General features: G+C 42.4%; 2 protein-coding genes across 2 annotated transcripts in view; both read right to left on the reverse strand.

The window, feature by feature from the left end:
- Positions 1-302: 302 nt before the first annotated feature.
- si:ch211-251b21.1 (uncharacterized protein LOC571720 homolog) lies at positions 303-11,221 on the reverse strand. The gene is made up of 9 exons (XM_061075486.1): positions 11,158-11,221; positions 8,320-8,351; positions 6,850-7,029; positions 4,449-4,672; positions 3,678-3,775; positions 2,825-3,042; positions 1,691-1,910; positions 479-729; positions 303-401 (listed from the first exon to the last, which is right to left on the reverse strand). Exons 1-9 carry the CDS (start codon positions 11,219-11,221, stop codon positions 303-305), a joined length of 1,386 nt encoding a protein of 461 aa, XP_060931469.1.
- A 3,173-nt stretch (positions 11,222-14,394) lies between these two features.
- The window catches only part of plch2a (phospholipase C, eta 2a), a 66,875-nt gene continuing 54,647 nt past the window's right edge, over positions 14,395-26,622 (reverse strand). Inside the window, exons 23-24 of the mRNA XM_061075134.1 lie at positions 23,674-24,058; positions 14,395-16,019 (exon numbers count right to left, since the gene is read on the reverse strand). Coding sequence (XP_060931117.1) covers positions 14,395-16,019; positions 23,674-24,058 — 2,010 coding nt within the window. The remainder of the gene's footprint in view (positions 16,020-23,673; positions 24,059-26,622) is intronic.

Genomic DNA, 26,622 nt, shown 5'->3' on the forward strand with positions numbered 1-26,622 from the left:
TTTAACTAAAAAGAAAAGGAAACCAAAGATTTTTGGGGATTTATTTGTAACACAGAAGCAAATACAAACAGTAAAAGACTCAATCTCAAGAAGATATGTATGTTTATTAGTCAGTGAGAAGTCGACACCTAACAAGAAGTCTGTTGACTAATATGTAGTATTGTTAGTGACCACCTAGGAAACATTTCAACAGAGCCTTTCCAAAAAAAGTACAAAACAAACTGAATGGCAGCGCGACATGAAGCGGTCACTACAGAAAGTCTGCCGCTACCTTATCAAAAGCTAACGTGTACACTTTTCCTTTAAGCTTTGCTTTTGTCAGGGATGTCTTGCTCTGTGCTCGCTTCACGGCTGCCAAACCTCTGGTTCAGCTCTGCTGTCAGCTCCGAGCAACATGATTTCTGTGAAAGAAAAGGCGAAAAAGTAAGCAATACAATTAGTCCATGGTGTGATCACGCTGTAGGATACCCTTCCCTACCTTGCCATTCTTAGCTTGGTTGCGGGCCCTCGATAAGAGTTCCAGCAGGGCCAGCAATAGCCCCACACCCAGTCCCAGGCCCAGGAGGAGGAAGACGCCTCTCAAATCATGGGGCTGCAGGGCCTCTGAGGCGTGGGCCCTGTCGGCCCCCAAGCAGCTGCTGGCCCACCACTTTTGCTGCAAGAACGTTAATGTGCCAGACTCGCTGAGCATGAGGATAGCCACAGTTAGGTTTTTGACAAGTGAGGAACCTGGGGGAGTAAAGAGAGATGATGTGGTAAAAAGTTAAGCAGTTGAACAAACTCCCTCCAGAACCATTTACCTGCTGCTCCAACAGCCTCCACTCTTTAGGTTTTTCACCCAATGCTAAACCAGCTGCAGGGATTTGCATTCAGCTAAAAGAGCATTAGTGCCGTCCAACACAGATGCTGGCGAATAAGGTCAGGCTCACAGTCTGGATTGTTGTTAGTTTTGTTAAATTAACTAGGTAACAAAACTTGATTTTCATTGGAGAGGGTATTTAACACTATTAACACAGCCAGTAATTTTCAGGCTTTATTGCACTGACTTTTGTCTCTCAGGCAACTTACAAGCTTCTCCTGTTCCTGGTCCTTGCATCTGGATGCAGTCTGTGAGGAAAACCTAAATAAATCCCAACTCTGGATTGTAGGTAAATTATCTTTAGCTTTTCTATGTTTTTAAAGAAACCAATAACATGTAGGCAAGATTTTCTTCAGGGCTATTCCTCTCTTTTGGTCTTTTTAGTCTTACTGTGATGAAGGTACAAAAGAGGGAAACTGTTACTCTCCTGGAAGGCTGGTGGTGGTTAAGAATAATACTTAAAAAAAAGAGCTTGAGAAAGAAGTTTAAAGCAGTTTTTAACAATCTATAGAAACTGCCTGAAGCAGCCATGCCCCCTGGTTCAAGTAAAGAGTTTTGATGGAGGTGGTGCAGAGACCATTCGGATTCTGACGAGTGCTTAATTTGAAGCATATAGAAACATCTGCCGAAAATTCAACATGTACAACTGATCTATTTGACCATGGAGCAAAAGGCCGGAAGCAACACATGAGGTGAATCAATTAAATTCACCTCACCCTCATCCATAGAATCTGCAATGGAAATGAAACCCAAAGCACATAACACTTTCAGTGAGGTGACACACATCTTACCAAATAAAAGAAAACATCCTTATACGGCCAAAGGACTCACCCAGTGGTGCTGCGATGGCATAGCCTCTCATACCGATGACCTCCTGTGATCGGACCAAGTTACAGTAACGAGCCACTGCCAAGTCCAAGGACACTGCTTCACCAATGAAAGCAAAGTTTCCCTCCTGGGCACGGCGGAGACCTTCCTCCATGTTGGACACGAAGCTCTTCTTACGCTCCATGTTATGGTAGATACGCTCGAGCAGAGGATTCTTGGAATTCTGGGAACGAAAACAATGAAAGATCAAACATAATAATCCTGTTGTGCTCCTCAATTATTCTGAGTGCACAAGATTTCAAAAGCACACGTTATTGGCTGGACTTACAATGGTGCAGCAGGTTCACCATTAGTCTGTTGAGTGTTGAAGATGTGTCATTGGCTCTCAAAATAATTTGTCTATTTTCAGAAACCTTTTGTCAATCAATCAATCAAATTTATTTTGTATAGCCCATATTGACAAATCACAGATTGTCTTGTAACTCACTTTTAGTACCATAATTACATCTATAAATATCACTCTGATCATTTCATTATAACAACCAGTCGGAGAGAGCTAGAATATGATTGTTACAATGGTTCCTGGTCTCTCTCTTTTCTCCCCTCTTTTCAAACCACTTCCTCTCTCCCCCCTTTTTCATTGCTCACCCCAACTAGTTGCCCACATCGAGTCTGGCTCTAGGGGTTTCTCCTTTTTTCTCTCCACGGTCGTCAGTGTTTGTTTATTGTGGGAACTGTTTGGTTTCTCTTTTATTCTTAAGGTCTCGACCTTTATATGTAAAGTCCCTTGAAATAATCGATGTTATGATTTGGCACTGTACAAATTTTATTGAATTGAATTGAATTTTTAAAAAGCAGAAAAATCAATCATCCCCTTAGATTCACAAACGTTGAATATGAAAAAGTCCCACCTCCCTCTGCATCTACCCCAAAAGAGGTTGTGTGCTGTATCTTCTGATATTCTGTATATACTAATTAAGGTAAGGTGGTTCCACAGCGGTTTTAAACTTTTTTTTGCACATTGACCAGACACAGTCCAGCCAAATACTAGGTTTAGACGTGGTCCATTTATCAAACTATCTCAGAGCAGCTGGAATGACTCTGATCATTTGGAAAGTTAAGAGTAACTGAATTTACCTTAAAGAAAAACATGGTGGATCCAGATTCAACTGTGCCATATTCGATCATATCCTGGTTGGCGAGGTCTTTAAAGGTGCAGATGGAGCCGTGTTTGCTGTTGGAGTGCAACGTGGAGCTGAAGTTGCCAAAATAGCAGGCCAGCAGCACTAGAGCAAATAGCCACCAGATGGCGCTGACAAAACGTCCAGAGAGGCCTTTAGGGTGAGGACCGGCACCTGAGAGGACACAGGAAGTGGTCTGTGAGAAGAGCCCACTCTGCTAAAGGAATAGTTTGAACTATCCCTTTAAAGCCAAAATATAATATTCATGCTCCGTTCTAAACAATCAAGACAGACATGGTTACATCATGATAACACCTCCCTGAATGATGTATAATGTCAACAGGATACGGTATTGTATTATTTCAAGATGGCTCTGACTCACTTCATGATATAGTACTCAGCTCAGCTCATACAGAATACAAAAAAAATACTGGATCAAAGGCAGTGAGACATTATGATTCATCTTTATCAAAGCAACACAGCACTGTATATTTTCAGCACTGGATCCAATTATGTTGCATCTTCTTTGATAATGTTGTCAAAAAGGTATTTTCTTTAAGATTGCAGCTCTGATATCAAAATGTATGCAGTTTTATTAATATATATATAGTATGTACATTAAGGTGAAATTACTTTCTGTTCTGTACCTCACACAAATAATGAGTTTTTAACAATCTCATCACCACCATTGTAACACTCTATTCAACAATATGTTAGCAGAGCAGTGTGTGTATTCTGACGGGTCAGACTGATGCAGCCAACAGTGGGTTTCTGAGGCTGTGGATGTGTTGAGCTGGCTGCTGGGTTACCTTGTAAGGTGAGAGCTCCTGTGATGTACCAGAAGCTGTGCAGCAAAGTGAAGTCGTGCTGCTCTGTGTCCGGCTCGGCCCATTCACTGGGACTGATCCTGCACAATGATAGAAGACATCATAACCAGCACCGTTAAAGCAGCAGTTTACTGAAATATAACTTTATGTGCGAAGAGGGTGGCAATTAAGGAGCTTTTACCAAAGCCAAGAAATCATATACATTTGTTATCTAGCCATGATAACAGACAAGACACAAGAAGACAACACATGACTCGACATGAAAGGACACATCAAGACAAGACAACACATGGCAAGAGAAGACAACACATGAGGACATGTCAAGATTTGACAACACGTGACATGAGAAGATAATAAATGAGGACAAGACAACAAATGACATGAGAAGACAAGACATGAGGAAACGTCATGAAACACAACTTTACATGACAAGACACGACAACACGCGACATCAGAAGATAAAAGATGAGAACACGTCAAGACACGACAACATGCAAAATGAGAAGACAAGACATGAGGACACGTCATGAAAACAACTTTACATGACAAGACATGACAACATGCTACATGAGAAGATAAGAGATGAGGACACATCAAGACACGACAACATGCTACATGAGAAGATAAGAAATGAGGACACGTCAAGACACGACAAACAGGAGGCCTTGAACAGGAGCCATGTGTCCTGGTTTCTACAGCATTTGGAGACATTATATCAGTCAACGGTTTCTGTGTTGACCTTCTGAAACGTACCTGCCAACCAGGAATATGCAGAGACCTGTTAGCAGGAAGGCAACGATGATGCCAATCCACATGTTGGTGGAGAAGGGCGCCAGCAGGCTGACGGTGCTCTCCTCAGAGGCCACGTCCTTACGCAGCATGAAGCCGATTCCTGTCTGCATGAAGGGGGTGGTCATATCCACATGTTGCTCTCTGACACCAGTGAGGGTCAGCGGGGCCACAGCCAGGTCAGCCTCCTGATGGTCCACGGAGGCACACACACATTCACATGTACAACAGTGTTCGTAACATGGTTACACAATACAGTCCCTGACAAAAGTCTTGTCGCTTGGGTACAAGTTGACCTTAAGTGCCCCTCAAATATATTTGTAATCAATTTTTTTTTACAAGAAATGGCTAATTTCAATCCCAACAACTTTTTAAATAATGTTTTGGTGCCAAACGAAACTGCTGAAAAGCATTCTAACGTTCACAGCTTGGTAAAGCCCACTGAGTCAGTTTTTGCAAAGACAAAAGTCTTGTCGCCTTGTCATATGATGCACCAAATCCTAGATTACAGCCTCACCTTTGATCAATAATTGATCAATCAATTAGTGGGTGTGTATAAAAAGAACCCCAGCACACCAGACCTTCACATCAACTGCAACTTGACCTCTGACAACATGCCTAAGATTCACCCTGACTCCAAAGCGTTGATTATCAAGAGGCTGAAGACCAGATCCACTGCTGAGGTGGCTGACACCTTCAATGTGTCTCAGCATCAAGTACAAAGAATAAGAACAAGATTTGAAGAGACTGGAGATGTTTTTGACAAGCCCAGGTCCGGCAGACCCCACAATACAACTGCTCGGGAGGACCGTTTGTTGGCTCGAAAATCCAAGGCCACCCCCTTTCCCACTGCAGCAGAGCTCCACCAGGCCTGGTCACCTCAAGTCCCTGTGTCAACCAGGACAGTTTGTAGAATTCTGTCTCGAAATGGCCTTCATGATCGAATCAGTGCCCAGAAACCAGTACTAAACAAAAGGCAATTAAAAAATCGTGTGGCCCACAGCCTGCTAAAAGGATGGACGCTGGAAGAAGGTGGATTACTCAGATGAATCTTCGGTTGAATTACATCACAGCAGCCGCAAATATTGCAGGAGACCTACTGGAGCCCGCATGGATCCGAGATTCACCAAGAAAACAGTTAAGTTTGGTGGCGGAAAAATCATGGTCTGGGCTTACATCCAGTATGGGGATGTGCAAGAGATTTTCAGGGTGGAAGGCAATATCAATAGCCTAAAATATCAAGAAGTATTAGCTACCTCTTACATTCCCAACCATTAAAGGGGTCAAATTTTGCAGCAGGCTGGTGCTCCATCGCATACTTCCATCTCTACATCACAGTTCCTCAAGGCAAAGAAGATCAAGGTGCTCCAGGACTGGCCGGCCCAGTCACCAGACATGAACATCATTGAGCATGTCTGGGGTAGAATGAAAGAGGAAGCATGGAAGACGAAACCAAAGAATCTTGATGAACTCTGGGAGGCGTGTAAGAAGGCTTTCTTGGCTATTCCTGATGACTTCATCAATAAATTGTCGAACCGCATGGATGCAGTCCTTCAAGCTCATGGAAGTCATACAAGATATTAAATATGGATCTCACAGCACCACTACTTAATTCACTGATGTTATGCAACATATTTTTGTATTTGAAGTACATTTTTTGTTCAATTTTCACATAGCTCTCTGTAGGCGACAAAACTTTTGTCTTGCCAAAATCTGACCTTTCTGTGTTCATTAAATGATCAATCTTTCTTCAGTGAAGCAAATTTATTTTAGTATATTAAACATAATTTGGGAGGGTTTTAGCTTTCATATGAGCCATTTCTAAAACCAATGGATAAATTAGAAGTCAGGTTGTTTCTACAAAATGGATAAGTGACAAGACTTTTGTCAGGGACTGTACTGTAGTGTTAAGCAGCAGATCCATTTCACTGTTGTTTTGATATAATTTATACATTATTTGTTATATAATAAAAACTAACCCACAAAGCAAGGAATTATTTGATTGTTAAACCTCAACTAATTATGTATTATCTTTATACAAAATACGTGAGACATGGCAATAGTGAGCAAAGATTTCATTATTTATAAAAGTATACAAAAATATTGGTTCATTGATAAATTTCATGTATTTACATATATGTTAATATAGTTATTTTACAAATAAATGTGTTATTGAATTTCCAACACTTCGGGTCGGAGCAGATCTTCGTTTTTACAGATCTCAGCTTTGTTGACATAAGGCGGGTTACATTTTGTAAAAAAAGGCTCAAACTGTACATATTATTACCTAAGTATATGACACAATTTGAACCCTAACATGCTGTACATGAACTGTGATATGACAGTTGCCTGGCCTCTGACTTACCCCTCTGACGATCTCACCGATCATGCCGTTCCAGTTGCCGCTGGCATCCATGGCTCCGTAGCGGTTATCCTTCACCAGGTGCACATTGTACTTGAGGCCCAGTGTCTTGGACAGTTCTGTGAGCAGGTCCATGCAGAAGCCCTCCAGCTCAGAGCCTCTGCTCATGGTGTAAGGGTCCTCCTGGACAAACAACGCAAACAGCCTCATTTTACTGGGTGTGATGGATCACTGACGGAAGACTGGTCATACAATGGCATCTCTGTGCAAAACTCAGATTAAAATAAGAAAATCTCAGGATGTGAACGATTATTTGAGGATTACTCTGCAGTCTTCAGAGGAACTCATGTGATGTGATACGATGTTGAGAAATTAAATTCTGCAACACAAAAGTCAGCAAGGACAAGAAACACAGGGAGGTAGACAACCACTTATAATCAAACCCAGTGTGTATTCACATGACCTGAATCACTTTATTAAGTTATCCAACTGAATGTAAATGGATTTGGTAAATGGATAGCGCTTTTCTAGTCTGATGACCACTCAAAGCGCTTTACAGTACAGTTTCACATTCACACACACATTCATACAGTGCATCTACTTGCAGCACTTTGTTATTCTATGGGGGGCCATTCAGGGTTCAGCATCTTGCCCAAGCACACTTCGGCCATAGATGGTTCAGACTGGGGATCGAACCGCCGGCCTTCAGGTTGGAGGACGACCACTCTACCCCTCAGCCACAGCCGCCCTGAATGTGGGCCCACCTAATGTTTTGATGATGATGTTACAGTATATGATGAAAGTAGGGTTTGAAAGTCAGACTGTAAATTTTAGCTGATGGGGATTCAAAAGTACATCCACTAGGGGGCAGATCAGGGCGCAATGTGATCATGGGGAGACCTGTACAACAAAGTGAGTTCAACATACCCAGGATATCTTTCCAAGATCCAGCTCATCTTAACCTAACAATCCCAATCAGGTTAAGCGGTCACATTAAGCTGGTTAACAACTCAGTAAGTCAATCCAGGTTTTCCTTATCAAGATCTGAGCGCATGCACATATGATAGGCCTGTTTTACTACATATCACCAATCATACACATGGAAAAGTCAACTGGCAGTAGAGCCTCATATTTCACAACGAGGAGAAAATGGTTTTATTACAATACAATAAACATATATGGACATATTTTCGAGCACCATGGCGATCTGTAGAACAAGTCATTCAGAGCCATGACTCAAATTTACTGACATATACATCAAACCAACCAAAACTAAGTATATATGAGACTTAAACTCTGAGGATTAATAGTGGAAAATCTGGATAAAAGTTGTAAAGTTTCTATTACTGATAAAAAAATGTAAAACAAAACAAAAGTAAGAGATTCTGGGTAGTAGATAAGAATGATTCTATTTACATCTGCACAGCCCCACTTTACTATTCTCATCCAGAGAGTACAAAAAAGAAACAATACCTTTATAGTGGTGATGGATAACTCTTTGGCATCTAAATGGAAACAAAAAAAAACAAGCAGCACAATAAATTGTGGCTTGTAATGAAGCAAGTCAACGTAATCAAGCATCAGCACAGAGATGAGAGGATTTAGTCTGAGCCACTTGTTTGGCTGATTAGTGGTTTGGTTCCATGCACACAGGCTTATAGGCAGAGCAGCTCCTGATTCTTAATGAGGCATATTGTTGCTTTGAGTCCCCTTCACGTGTTTTTCTCTGAGCCGCGGCAGTGAATAAGCCAGACAGCCACTGGAGGCCAATGGCAGGCTTTGTTGTCGGCTGTTTTTCAGGAGATCTGAGAAAATGCCTCTACACTGAGTGGACAGTTGCAAGGTACACCCGGGGTGTATCTGGGCCCCTGTGGGGGGGATCAAGGATGTTTTTCTTTGCTGTTGTTTTTTTACCGTCCACCCCCCCCAACCAGAGTCTCTGACTCTGCCCATGACACTCGGAGTTGTGTTCCTTGTGCGGTAACTGTGACCAATGGCATTCACAGCGTTCCTAACATGCCCTGCCAGGGTCCATCAGAGAAGGGAGGGGTGGGTGAGCGGAGGTGCCACGGGTGCTAGTTTTTCATTATTGCATATGATAACAAAAACAGGGTCCGGTTTGTTCACATAAAGCCAATGACACCCCGTCAGTCTCCCCTAGAGACGATGGCAGGACCTACGATCTGCGGAGATGCCTGTCAGTTCATCGCTTGCCTGCAGAGCCCCCCCCCCCATACAATTAATTGATTTATCACAGTGCTTTCTGGACCACAGCAAGGCAGTGGCCCCTCCACTGGTGAGAAATGGTGCTGCTGGCACAGCGGATGATGCCCCCTGTATGGTTTGATAGGACTCCAGCAGTGTAGAGGGGCAAGCGGGGGAAAGTGTCAAGTGTGAGGGATGATTTGGGAGCGTGACCCCGGTCTCGGTTGGCCAGAGCTCACAGAGCTGAGCATCAACTTTGCAGACAGAGGCTGGCTCTGCAGGAGGAGATGATTTCATTGGCAGAGTGAAACCTTAGTGGATGGAGCCACAAAGCACCCAGCTTTACAGAATGTTATGTTAAAAATGACAGAAACATAATTGAGTCAACACATTGAAAAAGATATGTGAAGAATAAATGTGCAGCTTCTGTCCACCCGGCCTCCTGAAATGCTCCGACAGAAAATACATAAGGAGCGCAACCAAATTACATTTTTCTCAGAATGTGCTGAGGATATATGCTGCTTATTCAAACATTTGTCAAGTATTTAGCAATTATGTTCATAATGAATGTATCACTAAAATGTTGAAAGAGAATAGGGTTAGGGTTAGGGTTATGTTGGTTCCCAAACCTGGGGAAAGGCCGTGCTCGGTTTTGATAGAGCAAAGGAAGTTCAGAGTGAATAAGACACAAACTGTTTGAATTTGAAAACTTCTTTCACATCTATCCAAAGATCCATCCTCCTTTCCATCTATCTTTATCCAACCTAAACCATTGTGACTCTGGATTTCAACTCTAATATAAAAGTCATGTGCCTTGAACCCTCGCATTGTCCACCGCTGCCATTCATGGAGTTTTTTTTTTGCATAGAAATGGAATTACATGGAGAGAGGGTTGTGACAGCTGCTGGGATGCAAAAGAAGTAAGATAAGTTTTTTTAAAGGTAAAAAAAAATCCACTCTGACAGTGAACAAGCCCAATGACTGAAACAACCTGCTTGGCACTACTATTAAATGCAACCCACAGGTATGTTGGCGTACCCGGCGTCATTGATATAGTAACAATGATAGAGCTGTGGTTACGTTTGTGGTAAAGTCACAGGTTTGGTTGGTTTAGGAAAAGAACTAGGTTTGGGTTCAAATTTAAAAAAAATGTAAGCATAGATGTCGTTTGTCTGTGGTAAAAATCATGAACTGGCAACTGAGGTTGTTGAACAACTTTGGATGGAAGAAACAATGGAAACTGGTTGTTCTCAGAAAAGGGACAGGTGATACATACATTCTTATCAATTATGATCATACGTAATCTAATTTATCATTTTCAGATCATGAAATTCATATTTTTATTATTTCGGATCTAGTTTCTCTCCATAAAGGTCCACTTTGCCTGGAGGGAACAAAGGCAACACAAAGCAAGGGTAGGTTTCCTTCATATTCCTTTTAGACCACTCCAAGGCAGCCAGTTCAAATAGGTTCACGGTCTTCTGAGCAATGCAGTGAACAATGAGGAAGAAAAGGTCATCATCAAGAGCATCATGCCCCAACCCCTCTGCAGATTTTCATCCCTCCCATCAAGTCGGGCAATGACTACTGAATGAGAACTGTGCTCTGCCTCAAAAACATTTATGTCCTGTGACCCTGCTCTAAACTAGCCAACACTACGCCCACTTACATATTCTACCATTACTGGCAATAACACCTCCATTTCAATTGTCATTGCCCTTAATCTTCACCAGACATTCTTATGCACAAATACTTTAAACATTGACACACCTTTTCTTTGTGTTAAAAACAGTTTATTCTAATCAATGTTGTAAATACTTTTATTTTGTTGATGTGTTCAGCTACGCGCTGCATCTATTTCAATTCTGTCCTGGGAGAGGGATCCCTGACATGTGGCTCTCTCTGAGTTACTACGTTCTTTTTCCCTGTTCGTTTTTTGGTAGGTTTTCGTTACTCTTGTTGAGGGTTAAGGACAGAGGATGTCACACTTAGTTAAGCCCTGTGAGACTAATTCTAACTTGTGAATATGGGCTATACAAAGACAGTTTGATGATTAATTGAACACTCCAACATGTTTTGCAGTGCAAGGTTGTGTGTTCGTCTCACCTGCAGTGACTGTCCCAGTACTGAGGGCTGCCACACAGAGAAGCAAAGCAGTATAGCCTTTCATTTTGCCACAACCTGAAAATTACACAAATTTTAATATTTCTTCAAACACAATTTACCCAAACCATAACATTTATAATGAGTAACGCTTGATATCAAATACATCTACCTAGAAATACCAATCGGATAATAGAAAAAGACTGTAGACATGTGTGTTACAAAACAAAAACTCCTTACCCCGTTATCTGCAGTGTTGAATAAAACCTTGACTTCAACGCAAGGGATGACAAGTGTTGGCAGGGTTGTGTTCTGCAGAATGTAGTGGGGGTTTATATGGGGGAGCAAAGGGAGGGAGGGAGGAGATATGAGCTCAGAGGGGGAATAGACGTGTGACTGCTGGACTGAGGTTTTGGCAGAATGAAAACTGAAAAAGGGAGGTAGATTGTGGGGCCGTGGTTCGCTGTAGAGAGGGGGGGATGGGGGGGGTTGCAACAACCTTACGGATGGACGGAGGTCCCAGAGAGTCAGAGGAAGGAGTTTAACTCCTGACCAACCTTGAGGGACTCTTCAACGTGAGCACAATGTCTGCTTTACTACAGTGCTGACAACACACAATAATGTGAAGTAGCCTTCACACATTTAGAGCTAAAGGTGCATGAATTAAGCCCCCACATTTAAAAATAACATTGATTCCATCAATATTTATATTTTAGTTTCCACAAAACCCCGTCCCGTTTCATAGCCTAAAAAACGACACAAACAAGTTTATCTGCAAAAAAACTTTCAAAAACACAATGATTTTATCTTGAAAGGAGGAACTGAATCACTCTCAGACAAAAACATTCTCTTCAAGTCTGAAGTGCTAGACAGAGCAAAGAAAAGCATCCTTGATCCCCCCCAAAGGGGCCCAGACACTCCCCGGGTGTACCTTGCAACTGTCCACTCAGTGTAGAGGCCTTTTCTCAGATCTACTGAAAAACAGCCGACAACAAGCCTGCAATTGTCCTCCAGTGGCTGTCTGGCTTATTCACTGCCACGGCTCAGAGAAAAACACGTGAAGGGGACTTAAAGCAGCAAAATGCCTCATTAAGAATCAGGAGCTGCTCTGCCTATAAGCCTGTGTGCATGGAACCAAACCACTAATCATTCATTTGAGAGGACAGGCTGTGCCAAATTGTGTAGATAAATACAGCTTTAAAAGGAACTCTGCGGTTTTCTTGGAATCCTAATGAAGCTGTCTTTTGTGTTTGTGTACTGGCTGAAGCAGAGTCTGTGGCGCTAAAATGAGCATGTCACACTTCATAAAAGTCTGACAGAGCTGAGGAAGAGGCCTGGCAGAGTCTGACAGCTCGCCAGAGGTGGCTGTCAGCTTTGGAAACCAGAATTGACAGTGGACAAACCTCTGAGTGAAAAATCTGTGTCCATGACTTGGGGTTTGGCTTTCAAGCCCAAAGCACTTTGAAGTTTAGGTAAATTTCAGCCAGTCGAAGTTGTCCACATTAGATTGTGTATTTCAATATTTGCCAGTATCCAAGAAGTTGTCAAAGTAAATGGATTATAACCCATTTTCTTTTGTGCCAGCAAAGGTAGAGAATAAATCCATTTCCTGCATACTGTCAGGGTCTAAATTAATTTTATTCCATCAACAGCGTCACATTTGTGGGTGAAAAAAAGTCTGGGTAATAGTTTTGTAGCCTTAAAAAATCTGAACTTGATGGCAAGCGAAAATAAAAAGTTGTTTTTCTCTCCTTTAATGACTGGTTGGGCTTGTAGTGTCTTGTGCAGCCTCAAGTCTTTGTTCTGGAACATTCTCCCTTCCTACAGGGGGTCTGGGGTCTCCGCCAGAGAGGTTGAGAGAGGTGAGGTCTGGTAAACACAGAACCAAGCGGAGTCCATAATTAGAGCAGCAAGCGGACCCTGCCAAAACCAAGGCCAAATGCTTTTACATGTCAGCTTGTATAGGCTCAGTTTAAATGCTCTGTTAATGACTTGTCTTTGTCCCTGAACAGAGGCAGCTGTTGATGGATAAAGTGTAAATAAAATAAATGAGCTGTGAAACTTTCAATAATATTCATTTGAGATTTATTTGGGTCTTAATTACACAATTGTTTGAATTAAATATTATCTCTAAGATTTTGCACAAAGAACTGTCATGGCAGTGCAAACAATACAGCAGGTTGAAAAATAAACATGCTTTTATACAGATCATTTCCATCTTGTTTTAGTGCTACAGACTGATGAGAACACAGGGTTTTGGACATGATACTCTTGTGACCACCATCATACCATCAAAACAAATGAGTTTGGAATATTACGTAATCTTTAAAAAAAATTGTAAAATAAAGCTCAGCCTTAGGTTAAACATTACAGTGCATATAAGACATGCAGTCAAATTAAAAAAGGGCTAAACTCTGTGTCTACCACTTCGTTAAAGTACAGGAGCTCAGTGCTGTGACATTTCACAGATCAGAAAAGTTAGCAAAATATTGGCAGCTGAGTCAAATAACAATGTAACTACTACACAAAGATACTAGAGACTACAAGACTTTCGTCCTGCATTGTAGGGATGATTCCTACAATTTTCAAAGAGACATGAGACAAGCCTCAGCTTTTAGCATCGAACTGTACATTATCTCTTAAATATGATACCATGCCATTATTTTCAAAATATTGCAAGTGGATGCATGGGCTGATAAACTGTTTGACATCAACTATTAATCTTCAGCTTGAAGTATATCATACCATTTGAGTAAATTAAAAAAAGTATTTAAAATGGTCTCCTCTGATTATGATCTGTTGGTGCTGGATGTATGTAATAAAAAAAAAAATCAAACATGAGAGTAGATCACAGTAAACATAAACAGACACAAAAACTTCTGGTAGTTTTTCACAAAATACATTCTGACAATTATCTAACATTTGGTGCAAACAGATGAGAGAGCTGCAGTAGTTGCTCTTAAATGAACCCCCCACTATCTTCAAGACAGTGATTCTTGTCTGCACAAGTAAAAAAAAAGACGCACAAAGTCAAGGCGAGGGATTGATGGGTCACTAATATAGGAGATTCCATTTTTCTGTGAGATGCTGAAATGATCTGCATTACCAGTTTTCTGCAAGACATGCTGCAATAAACGCAGCTTTCTCTAAAAAAAAAAGATATTAAAATGAGAAAAACTGGACTGTATTCCAAAAAAGTTTCGAACTCTGTGTCACACTCAGTTCCAAGTCAGCCAGTTCTTAGAGTTTGAGCATAAAAAAGACTTCACTGTTTTCAGGGTTTGGGGAGGACTCGGGCTGTCTTGGCGATCCTAGGGGGGTAAGTTGACTCAGCAGGTCCAGGCTGGTGCAGGGACTGCGGGCCACGCAACACGCCCCTTCGGGGTTTCCCCGTTCCTCAATGGGGCTAGCACTACTTCCACTGCCAATGTTACCAGCAAGACTAAAACTTGCACTTCTGCCCTGGACCAGGCCCTGGAGCCTCTGCCTTTCCATTGCCTTCTTGGCCCTGTTTGCAATGTACCGCACTCTGCTTTGGCTCCTCGAGGAGGTCCTTCGCACCAAGGTTTCATCCACAGTCTCCTCGTGTGACTCTCTAGGCCTGTTTTCTGAGACAAAGTCACTTGCAGTCAGTGGCTCCACATCCGTCAATTTCCGTAGTTGCTCTGTCAGGTTGTTGGATGGACGAGACTTCTGTGGGCTGCCCTTGCGCAGCTGTTCCCTAGTTGGCCTAACAATAAAGCTGCGGCTGATGCTGCGGTACTTGCTGTCAAAGTTACAGGAAATGTCATCAGAGGTCAGATCCCCAAGGCTTTTGGACATGGAAGTAGTATCTGTTGGGGTTGTGGTTGCAGAGGAAGACCTGTTGGCTGATGACTGCTTAAGCCCTTCCATGTAGAGCCGACTCCAGGTGTGCCTCCTTTGAGTCAGTCTGCTTGGTGAGTCCATACAAGCTTCCTGGGGGGGCTGCAGGGGTCGGGGATTAAGCTCATCTACGGAGCCGTGACTTTGCTGAAGATTTGGGATTGACTTGCTCTTGCTGACTGGCAGGGTATCATAGGAGAGTAATGCTGAATGACGGCAGTTGACCCAGGGAGGGCTGCAGGTGCTGCTGGTTGTGGGCAGGCTGATGAGTCTTTTCCTGGCCAGGTTAGGCAGGGACAGGTCAATGACTGTGTCGCTGGAAGAAATGCTAGAGGAGGAGGACATGCTGTCTCGGTGGCTGCTTGGTTCCAGCTTTCTCCAAAGGCGGTCATTCATGGTTGCATCAGTGCAGACCTCTGGTATGGCTGACTGGGGCTGTCCAGCTGCAGCGACATCCATCCGAACATGACTCTCGCTTTTTGTTCTTCTTACTGGTGGGTGTGATGGCAGACTATTAAAAAGGGCTCTCCTGGCCTGGGCTTTCTGAGGTGCTCGGACTGCAGGGGTTCCAGTGAACACTGATGCAGCAGGAGCCTGCACTCTGAGGTCAGACTTGAATTCTGCCATATCCTCTGTCTTCTCTGTCAGAGTTTCTTGGTTGAATGAATAAGTACTTCTGTTGGTCTGGTTGTCTTGACTGCACTGGGACAGGACAGTATTCTCAGCAGGCTTTGTCATGGAGAGGGACAGAGTTCTGGAAAGGGTAGGAAAAGTCACATTGTCTCTCATCTTGATGGGGCTGTCCATAAGCCCATTTGAAGCAACAGCCAATGGGGAGTCTGCATTTATTGCTGTGGATGCTGAGTGCAGTAGTCTAGATGAAGCACAATGTGATGCAAGCCTCTCTTTTGGAGAACGGATGGAATGTGGGTTCCTGGGGTCTTCAGAGCTCAGCAGAGGAAATGGAAGCGAGGGAGCTGGTCTCTGCACTGTAGAACAGACTGTGGAGAGAAAAACAAAAAATAACTCATTATCTTCGATCAATTGTGGCCTTTTGTCCGTAAAGTGAAACATTATGTGCCTGGACTTAGGAATTAACTAATCTGATGGTTTAGTATCAGCCCTAATACTGACCTTATTAAACTAATATCTGCAAAATGTGACCAATTCACTATTTTGTTTTGAGCAAAATTAAATGCTTAAAACCAATTTTGTGATGTAGCTATTTTTGATGCGCTTCACAATCTATGCATTTGGTGTGAACGTAGTGGAAGTCCTGTTACTGTGAAATCAGAGGTGTACACAGCGCCCCCTGGCACAGTTAACAAAGACCTAACTTGTAGGGGTTAATAACAGTCAACATTTTACAGGTTGCTATTTAATTAAAGAATAAACATTCACTTTGTTATACAAAAAGCAGGAGAAAATAAGTCAATGACAGGATAACCCCCCCCCCCCCAAAAAAAAGACAAACTGTGGATAAAATGTATATAATGGGAACACATATATACTTGGTCATATACAGTATATCACTGCATATTTTATTCGCAAGGAACATTTTATGGTATGATTAATTTGCATAATTGGTCAAAGGTAAAATATAAAGGTACACAATGAATCAAAGGTGTTGCAGGAGATTTTAGACTGAGACAGATCTGCTGCAAAAAAGTTTATAAATATACCTCATTCTTTTATTCAGCCATTAAACATCCGTGTGGTGCGTATGGGAAATGCAACTCTTCAGTTACCTTTGGCAAATGAGAATCAGTTCTTTAGAGATGGAGCTACTTCTCATTCCCAAACTTGACAAAGTAAACTTGAGACAAGGTCCAATTGTTTTCGTTTACCGAGGCTTTTACCTGCATCTCATGGCCAGTTGTGATCTGTACTGTCTGGGTGTGATATTTTGTGTGTAATTTGTTGTCAGGTCTTTATTATTGTGAATTTCTGAAAAGAATAGGTTAATTTATCACACACTTTAATTAGTGTATTATAATAACACATTCCTTTCTAGATCGACAACTACTCAGATTAAAGCTGAGACTTTTAAAATAGTGTCCATTATTACAATTCTAAACAAATGTTTTGAGCCTAATAAAAAAAAAGTAAAACTGTCAAAATACTTATTGACTGGATTGTAAGGCATACGTTGTAATCAATCAAATAAACTTCAAGACTGAATACATCAGGGGTCTCAAACTCGCGGCCCGCGGGCCAATTGCGGCCCGCGGGACGATATTTTGTGGCCCCCACCTTAATATGAAAGTTTAATGTTAGTGCGGCCCGCACAAACATTGTAGCAGCTCCGCTGTCAGCTGCTGTGTGGGACAATGTTATGATGTTCTGGTTTCCTACTGTGTGCCTGACCAGTGAACGCAGCATGCAAGTGAGTGACATGGGGGGCGGGGTCGTGTGTGTGTGTGTACGTGTGAGAGTGAGTGAGAGAGAGAGCCGGGAGAGAAAAGAGTGGCTTTGGATGTGCGGTGCAGGAGGGTGAAATTCATAGTTTTCTGCCCTCTTTCGCGCAGGTCATGATGTATCCAGTGCTTCATTTATAAATCACAAGGTGCCGGAACGCTAAGTACATATCACAGCGCAGGTACGACGAGCACAGGTCCCGGAACGCACATAAAACGCCGCTTAAAACAGCACACACATGCCACTTACAATGCAGTGGGACTTATTTAGGCTATACTGCAGTGACGGTATCAGTCTGCGCTGCGCTGCGCTGTGAGGTTTTGGGAGCTTCTTTACGCAGACAGATTATTCTAAACCGCAGCAGTTTATAACACGTCATTGAGCTAATATCTACATTTTACAGTCTGGGCTGTTTTACATTATTATTTACACCTGATATGTGTGGATGAATTTTAATGATTTAAATTCCCTCATCCTCTGGTGGTGACATTTACGCACCGAGCCACGGACTGTACATGACGATGTGCTAGTTATTTTGGTTCATCTTAGAAGTCTGCATTTGTTATTATTTTATGAAATTGTGATGCTGTTGTTAAGAAAGCTTTATATATAATTTATTAGATTATCTTGTTATTGCGTGGCCACAAATTAGTAATTCATCCACCGATGTCAACAGGGGCTCCGTAATTTTCTAGTGATTACATTATATTGTTATATTTTATTTTAATCATTTCTTAAAAAACTTTTTTTAATGTTCATATTTTTTTCGATACGAGAGGTACCGGATCTGCTCAAATAAGTCCCAGAACGCAGGCAAGCCAACACGCCGGCACAAAGTAAGCACAAAAATGTATAGAAAAATGTGAGGCTACAGGAGGAATTTGATCATAGATTTGCAGACTTCAAGACGCACAGAGCGACTTTTACAAAAATTTTGCGGATCCCTTCTCCTTTGATGTGCAAGATGCCCCTCCTGTGCTTCAAATGGAGATCATTGGCCTGCAGTGCAACTCTGACCTCAAAGCCAAGTTCAGGGAGGTGAGTGGAAAGGAAGACAAGCTTGGGCAATTTTTGTGAGAATTGAACCCCAGCTTCCTTGAGCTTTCCCGAATGTTCAAGCGGAGCACATATTTGTGTGAAAAGCTCTTCTCCACCTTGAACTTCAATAAGTCCAGGTACAGGTCCAGGCTTACTGATGATCATCTTCAAGCCATACTGAGGGTCTCAACTGCTTCCTCCCTCAAGCCAAATGTGGCTCAGCTATGTGAGAGGAAGCGCTGCCAGGTCTCTGGCAGCAAGAAGTAGGCAAGAGAAGCCATGTTTACAAGAACTGTTCGTGTTCTTCAATATTCTATTCATGTTCAGAAGAACCCATTGAAGTTAAATAACTGTTAGTAATGACATTAGAGAAGTTTGGATTTTTTTAGCAAATTTTTTTTTTTTGTGGAATACCTGATGCGGCCCAGCCTCACCCAGATACTGCCTCCAGCGGCCCCCAGGTAATTTGAGTTTGAGACCCCTGGAATACATTGAACACTGAAGAGTGATTCTGTGCAAACTTCAGTTGAATGAATGGCATTTTTCAGTGAGGGTCTCTGTCTTGACATGCACCTCTTTTTATTGATGTCAACAGAAAAAAAAAAACTAGCACAGGGCTCCAGACTAACTTTTTCCTTGGTTGCACTGGTGCGCCTGACTTTTTCATTCAGTTGCACCACCACATACACTCTGTCGTTGGCGTAGGTCGGGTTGACATTTAACCCGTTCTTTTTCATGAGGACTGCTCAAGCCATTCTTTTCGAAAGGCCTAGTTTTAAATGTTCCCGTTTTTAGTAGACTCTGAATCTTGAACTGGCTCTGTATCGGGTAAAGCCATTTCCACGGAAGATGGTAAATCATGATTAGGAGCAGAGGCAGGTGTAACAACTGGAATGACATCCGTCGACTAAAAGATAATCAATTGTTCTCTTGATTGTGAATATATACCCTCTTTTTTTTGAGTTTGTCCTCTCGTTTTGGGTTTTCTGTTTGCCTGCAAGGAATGTGCCCTTTAGTAAATGGCAATTTATGCTTGTACGTCTTTTGTAAAACGGATAGATAAGACCGCCCTATCCGTCGTGGAACGCCCTCTCCGCCTCGGAGAGCTTTTCGTACACGTCTGATTTTTCTAACTGTCCGTCTTTATGTCGGAGGGCCCACGGACAGCTCTTGGCTGTGATTGGTCCGCGAACGACATCATTTCCCTACGACGTCATTTCCCTACGACGTAATTTCCGGACCTCACACTTCCTGCCTTCTTCCCTGTGTCACATGAAACCCAAACACAACTAGGATTCTACGATTAATGTGACGTGTGTGTTAAGCCAGCGGAGTTGTCCGTCTGACGGTGGCTCGTTAGAGCACTGACGGCATGTGTGCACGGTCACATACGGTTATAACGAGCTTTCAAAACGGCACTAGCGGGCTAGCCACCATGCTAACTGCGGTGGTAACAGAGCAAAAACCCGCCATCACGACTTTAATTCCACTTCTATTATGACTCTGTTTCTATAATACCGTCAGGTTAGAAGCAAACACTGGATAGTAGTAGTTAGTGTCGGGAGTCCCTGCTGACTGTGTGTGGAAGCTGGGGGGGAGCTAGCTCCGTGTAGCTTCTAGCTACATGTAGCCTCAAGCAGATTCAAGCTGTGGAATCAGCAACAGAGTTCGGAAACAAGACCGGGGAACCGCTGCGCTAAGAAACGATTACATTAGCATTTTGACCCGCTGGGTGTCACTTTATTTAGTTCTGTTAGTTGCCATGGTTCAGTGTGTGGGTGGCAAGCCACAGAGATAAACAGACACACGTGGACTTCTTCTTCCCAAATGGGGTAGGCTTCTCTGAGCTCGTCTTCCGTTGCGCCACCTATGGGTTTGGCGGTGAATTTTTTTCGACGTACAGTGGTCGGAGAAGCAAAAATCAAAAAGACTCTTTGCCCCCTGTGGAGCCCTCTCCGAGAAACGGATACGTAGAAGCATACTGGAGCCTTAACACACATTGCGCATTAAGTGTGCGATGGCTGTCTGTGAGTGTGTACATAAAATGTCCCTCTATACGCTGAAAAATTAATCATTATTAATCAATCACTTTAATGATTGTCAAAGGCAAAGGTCCATAGACCCAGTTGTTTTTTATTAAAAATTATTTTGGGGAAAAGATACATTCCAGGCGCACTGGTGCAACCAATTAAAATATTTAGTCTAAAATAGTCGCACTCTGGAGCCCTGTTAGCATTGTGCTCCCATTACTACCCATTGATATCATTAACAGTTTTTGCATTGCAAAACTATGTGAAAATAAAGCAAAAAATGGATTACAAAACCTAACCAACCCCCAGAGGTGTGACGAAGCAGGCTGGTGGGGTAGGAAAGAGTGAATGGTGAAGTGAAGGTTGTATTTTAAGGCTACATGCATTCAGCAGTTTACCTGGCTCTGGTCATCCCCTCAATTCTGCACTAGGAACAGAGAGAGCGTGCAAAAGGGACAGAGGGGAAAAAGGAGTTTAGCAAAAGTGGAAAGAAGAGAGGGGGAAATGGAGGAAAGGAATCAGTTCACAGGACAGAGAAAGCATCTTAACAAGAGATATTAATGCAGATCAATCACTAAATAAACAAACAGCTTTTGTTTTACACTGGAAAGGAAGAAAGATGAGGTAAAGCTGTGGAGAGAAACCCATCACATGATTTGATAAAAAGTACAGCATCAGCCAGCGATGTGGGACTAACAATTGTAAGCACACATCTGCTGTATACGGAGGGCCATAAATCTGACTCCCTAAAAAGGAAAGGGCTTGTATAGAACAGCTGGTGTTGAGCAAGAACTGAACTCTCCTGAAATATATCATGTGACGGAGGACGAGGAGTTTTCAGCTGGACGCATTCCCGACATCAGTGCCTTGTGACTTCCAGAGCTAAAGCAGTTTTAGTAGGACAAACAATGTCCAAATGATGGTAGATTACTTCGTAGTAGAGTATTACTAATTTGTAATGGTGGATTAGACGTAGTATTAAAAACCTCTGTTACAGTAAAAAGATGATAAGGTCATCAGTAATAAACACAGTTTGATGCAGCAATAAATACTGAACTTTTTCTATTCAAAAAAAATCATTTTGCTTTTCTCCTCATTTCAAATAATTAAAGAAAAACACATTATTCAATTCATTTGTCACCCCGTACTCCTTGGTTAGTAATTAAATGCTATAAAAAATGGCTAGGACGTCATGACAGACGGGTGAGACTGACTTGCATGTATCAGCAGGAGCTTGATACTGGGGCTCCATTCTAAAATCACTACTGTGTAGACTCTGGCTCCGAATAACGTTCTCAACACAAGATGGCAGCACCTGTATCAGGGACATTTTGCCTTCATTTTTTGACAGTGGGAATATAGAGTAATTCGAATAAAGTTTCAGTTTTTGAAAATTGGATTTGCAAATAGTAAATTAGGTCAAATATGTTCAGATGAAACCCAATTATGGGTCTAACAAGCGAGGAAAAGATAGTGACAATGTTTTTTTTAGACTAGCGACCAGTCCAGGCTGTGTTCCGGCCTATAAGTGGTACATATATTTAACAGAGGATTTTTAAAAGATATTTCTCCCTTGCAATCACTGTGCATTGTTTACAGAGAACCATAGAGTAGCATGACTTGTTCATCTTAACAGACAACCGTCAACGTTCCATGTGGACCTCACACTTTTGTATAAACAAACACAAGCATAGGACTGGCCTGAATAAATGTGTTATTGTAAATCAAAACACCTTGTACAAAAATATCTGGAACACTGTTGCACCATTAGGAGTGGCAGCCAGCTGCAGCCTGGTGAACGGGACTAAAAGGGGGAGACGATGTGCTTGGAGCTTTCTGTATTTATGCTACTTTAGAGTACATGCATTAAAGTTAAAGTCACTAGATTGAACAGAACTACCTCCATTAATTTTAGGTTGTAACTTACCACTTTTCTCATCTGCCAAAAAGGTGAGTGGTATCAGGGAAAGTATTTTAAGGCAAAGAAAGGCAACAAAATGGGAGTTAATCAGCCAAAATGTAATTCAGTGAAAATAACCCAAAAATCTACTCTAAATTGGAAAAAATGTCTTCAAACTATCAGGAAAACATGGGATATCAAGGTGAGTCTTACCTACAGGTAAACAGCAGGGGTTTCTAACAGGTTTTTAACAACACAATATACCACATTTATGCTCTTGGTACGTATGGAACCTAACCAAAAGTCTACATTACACTGTAGAGTCTACAGTATGTAAGAGGTCCACTACAACCACTACACTGAAGCTACTGGGTTATTATCAAGACTGTCTCAGAGACATCTTACCAGCAAAGAACATGGGGGACTTATTGCGCAACTCTTCCATTTTCAGAGCAAAAAGGGCGTTCATCTCACGCTGCAGGGTGCCTACAGCCCTCTTGCGGCTGTCGAGGACCGAACATGGAGGAAGCATCGGAAGAGACTCAAAGCTGCTCACACTGTGCAAGCTGTCACAGCTGCTACTGTCACTGAGCAAAAGAGCTTCATTTGCAGGAAATGGGATGAGCATTGAGCGACAAACCGCACCATAGCTGGGGGGTGTTGCCTGCTGCCAACAGAGATTGGTCCTGCAGTCTGGTGTGAGGCTTTGAGCGGGTGTTACAGTGTTGGCAGGGTGTCTACGGGGAACACTGCAGGACCGGGTGTTCCTCTGTGATGAGTGAGGCTGAGGACGGATGTGCTGCGTACCCAGAGTCTGCCTGGCTTTGGACTTGGGAAAGGTGACAGGTTGGAGGAGAGCCTGGGGTAAGTATTGAAACTGGGGATCCATGCAGGACTTGAGTTCGGGGGAAGACTGCTGTAACTCTGGCTGGGCATCTAGAGGCTGGGGCTTGGCTACAGGCTCTGGCTTAACCTGTCTCTTGATTGACGAGGAGCCATTACTTCCCTCCTGTCTCTCCCCTGCAACCATTTTGGATTTGCATCTGGGCCTTTCCTCAACCTGACCCCTTCTTTCAGCCTCTGGACTCTCCTTTGAGCCAATCACACATGTGATGCAGTTGGATGACACTCCCACCCGGCCTGAGCTGTTAAGTGCAACACGCGCAAAAACCCCTGGTTTCATGTCCGGTGAGTGGTGAAAGCGCAGCCGACTGGCTCGCTTCGGAGGCTCACTCATGGGTCGTCGCTTAGCAAAAAGTGGGCTCTTACCTTTACCCTCCTCAGGGTGAAAAGCCCCATTGGTGTCAGGATGGTCCCTGGGCGCCTTGGTGGCTTGGTGGGATGCCAGTGAAACCCCAGTCGGGTGTTGTGGTGGCGTGGGCTGTTGAGAGGCGGCAGCCGAGGCCTTGTCCCGGTCCTCGGACTCTCGATCCTCACTAGCGCCCTCTGAGCTGTAGTCTTTGGTGTCGATGGTGATCTCTGGGTAGCCCTTCTTGATTTTGGGCTGGCCTTTGGTTGGTGCACTGGCAGTGCGGCGCAGGAGGTGGGCACCAAACGGGTGCTTACGGCTGTGCTGTGCAACAGCATGGCTGTCCAGGGAAGCTTGCTTTGGGTTTCTGTGAAACAGCCCTTTTATGCCGCTGACTGCTCTGGCCTGAAAAAAACACAATGAAATATTATTGTCATACAAACAAGAAAGCTTAAAGTAAATCACAGAGAGGTCGTGCGGGAAAACATTTGTTTTAATGCAAGTGGCACTAGTCCACGCTGCATTATTTCAAAAGCACATGGATAGTTGTACAGTGAGCATGCGTACAAAAGGAAATCAATATACTCTGTAATATAATTTGAATGATAACATATAGTTTTTAATATAATCATTCAGATGCAATCCATGCTGACTAGCTTTGAATTCTACTTAGATTCAAAGTGTTAGGCTGTTATACATTTTGAGCACCACACATCTGTATAAATATAATAACTAAATATTAGTAGACAAATACTTTATTGAAACTACCAGTCAAACACACAGTGCACCTCAAGCCATGTTTACCTCTACAACTAAATAGGGTGATGTGAAACTACTGTGTGCAGGGATTCAGTAGTGGGACCACAAAGACTCTGTGGATACATCTGAAAAATACAATACTGCAGTCATGTGTTAGCAGTTGGTACATAAACTGCCTTATTTTTCTATATAGTAATTAAACTATGCTAATAAACTGAACTAATTAAAAAACCTCAAGAAACTACCATAATTACAGACTAAACAAATTGTAGCTTTATATAGAAAATTCTCATTTGTAAGATTATTATATTTTGTATAATTAATCAAAAGAGGGAAGTCAAAATGATCAGAAGCAAAGCCTGCCCTCAAGCTATGTTTCTGTTTTCTTTACTTGAGATTAAACATAATATAAATTATAATTCTGCTCGACACTGGACAGCAGTCACAATGACGGGGAGTCAAATCCTACCTACATGAAAACATTTAAACAATGAAACTGATGACTGTTAAAATCACAGACAGACATGCCAAACTAAATGGAACAGTATAGGAACAAGACGCAGTTAATATGTTGTGTAACCTACAGTTGTTATCATTTGTCTTGTAAAAAAAGTTTGGACAACGTGTAAGAAGTAGATTCAAGTAGTCTGACCCCAGGTGAAAGGATTACTGAACATCTGACAACGGGAAGGCAACAAAAAAGACAAAAAGACGAGACAATATTGAAAAGAGCTTTTGGCTGAGTGAAAAACAGGAAATGTAGACTGAGCTGCAAATCATGCCAGAAGAGCCTTTGACTTTAATTTCTGCAAATAATAATATATAGTATACATATTATACAGTACTCCAAAATGATGTGGTTATTGTTATTATACCAATGTTCATCTAGTACTGAGAAAAGTCCAGAAATGCTTTACTTTCTCAAAATGTTAAAAGCTGGAAGCAGGGTGTCAACAGCCAGATTTTAGAGCAATCTCTCCAAACTTTGTGAAAATATTTGATTTGATTTTTATTTCATTACATGTTGGCCCAAGAGACTCAAGGACAACATCTAGTGCCAAACAGTTTAACATAAACTCACAGTCATCTTGGGGTTTCAGAGCCATTTCCAAGCAAATATCTATCATCAACCAATTGCATTTCCATCTACTGTATTTGTTGCCAGGCATTCTCTAAAGTTGCTTTCAGACATGTACCAAACTCAAGAGTTATAAAAAAAAATGTATACAATTACAAAAGAGAAGTGCCATCAAAGGCAGTGGAACCGTATACCCCTGCAGTGAACCACACTGAAAAACTCCTGAGTTAAGAGGAAAAAATGCTCTCTGCACAACACAGCACAGAGAAATCACTGCAGCCTGGCAGATTCCCTGACTTATATGTTTGGCCTCTCTATCCAGCCTTTTAACTGGGCAGCTTGATGACATTGGATCTACTTGAGGGTCAATGAAGATGCAGGCAGGTCAAGCCATCATAACTCATGTGAGACATGAGTTGGCCTCATATTAAAATTGGCTGATAAAAGGGGGTGTGAACGGGGGGTTGTCAGTAAGGTGGCTAGAGGGTGGAGTGCGGCTCATGCAAGATGCTGACTGGGTCTCACTACACCTGAGTTCTGAGCGGCAGCTTCAGGGCTCCTAAAAATGTCTTGCCTCTAAATGGTGCATTTGGAAAAAGAGGGGTCCACTGGAATCACAAACAGACACAGGAAGAGAGCGAAAATCAGAGATGGGGATGATGAAAGAAAGAAAATAATGGGTGGGGGGGATAAGAGAGAAATCACAACAGGAGGCTCATGGCAACAGCTGAGAAAGAGGAAGTTCAAAGCAAGGACAATGAACAACATAGATGTCATTTACATTTGTCTGGAGACACGGCTGAGTGAAGTGAGACTAGAGTGTTCACAGGAGATAGTGACACCTAAATTATTTATAACCTAAGAATAAAACTTTGAAAAAGAAATACAGGATATTATTCATGTAACCAGAAACTACCACAGCCCCACTTTTAATGTAGTGAAAGTAAATGGTTCAGCTGAAATTATGAATATTGTAGAATAAAGCTTTGGGCCTCCAGGTATTCTACCTGCATGAATATAATGACTGCAGAAGAATGCAGGCTGAAAATATCATATAATGTGAGGCAGTAAGGTCTCATAGTTGGTGGTACTTGAAGCTGTTGGATGGGATTTAGGTCATCCACAGCTGAGT

Source organism: Limanda limanda, chromosome 7, assembly GCF_963576545.1.
Source record: "Limanda limanda chromosome 7, fLimLim1.1, whole genome shotgun sequence".
Classification (NCBI taxonomy): domain Eukaryota; kingdom Metazoa; phylum Chordata; class Actinopteri; order Pleuronectiformes; family Pleuronectidae; genus Limanda; species Limanda limanda.

Coding starts and splice junctions, on each gene's coding strand:
- si:ch211-251b21.1 (XM_061075486.1), bottom strand. CDS start 11,221: ATGAAAGGCTATACTGCTTTGCTTCTCTGTGTGGCAGCCCTCAGTACT. Junction 3,776..4,448: donor TGCATATTCCTGGTTGGCAG/GTACGTTTCAGA, acceptor ATCATTGTGCAG/GATCAGTCCCAGTGAATGGG. Junction 3,043..3,677: donor AGGAGCTCTCACCTTACAAG/GTAACCCAGCAG, acceptor GTGTCCTCTCAG/GTGCCGGTCCTCACCCTAAA.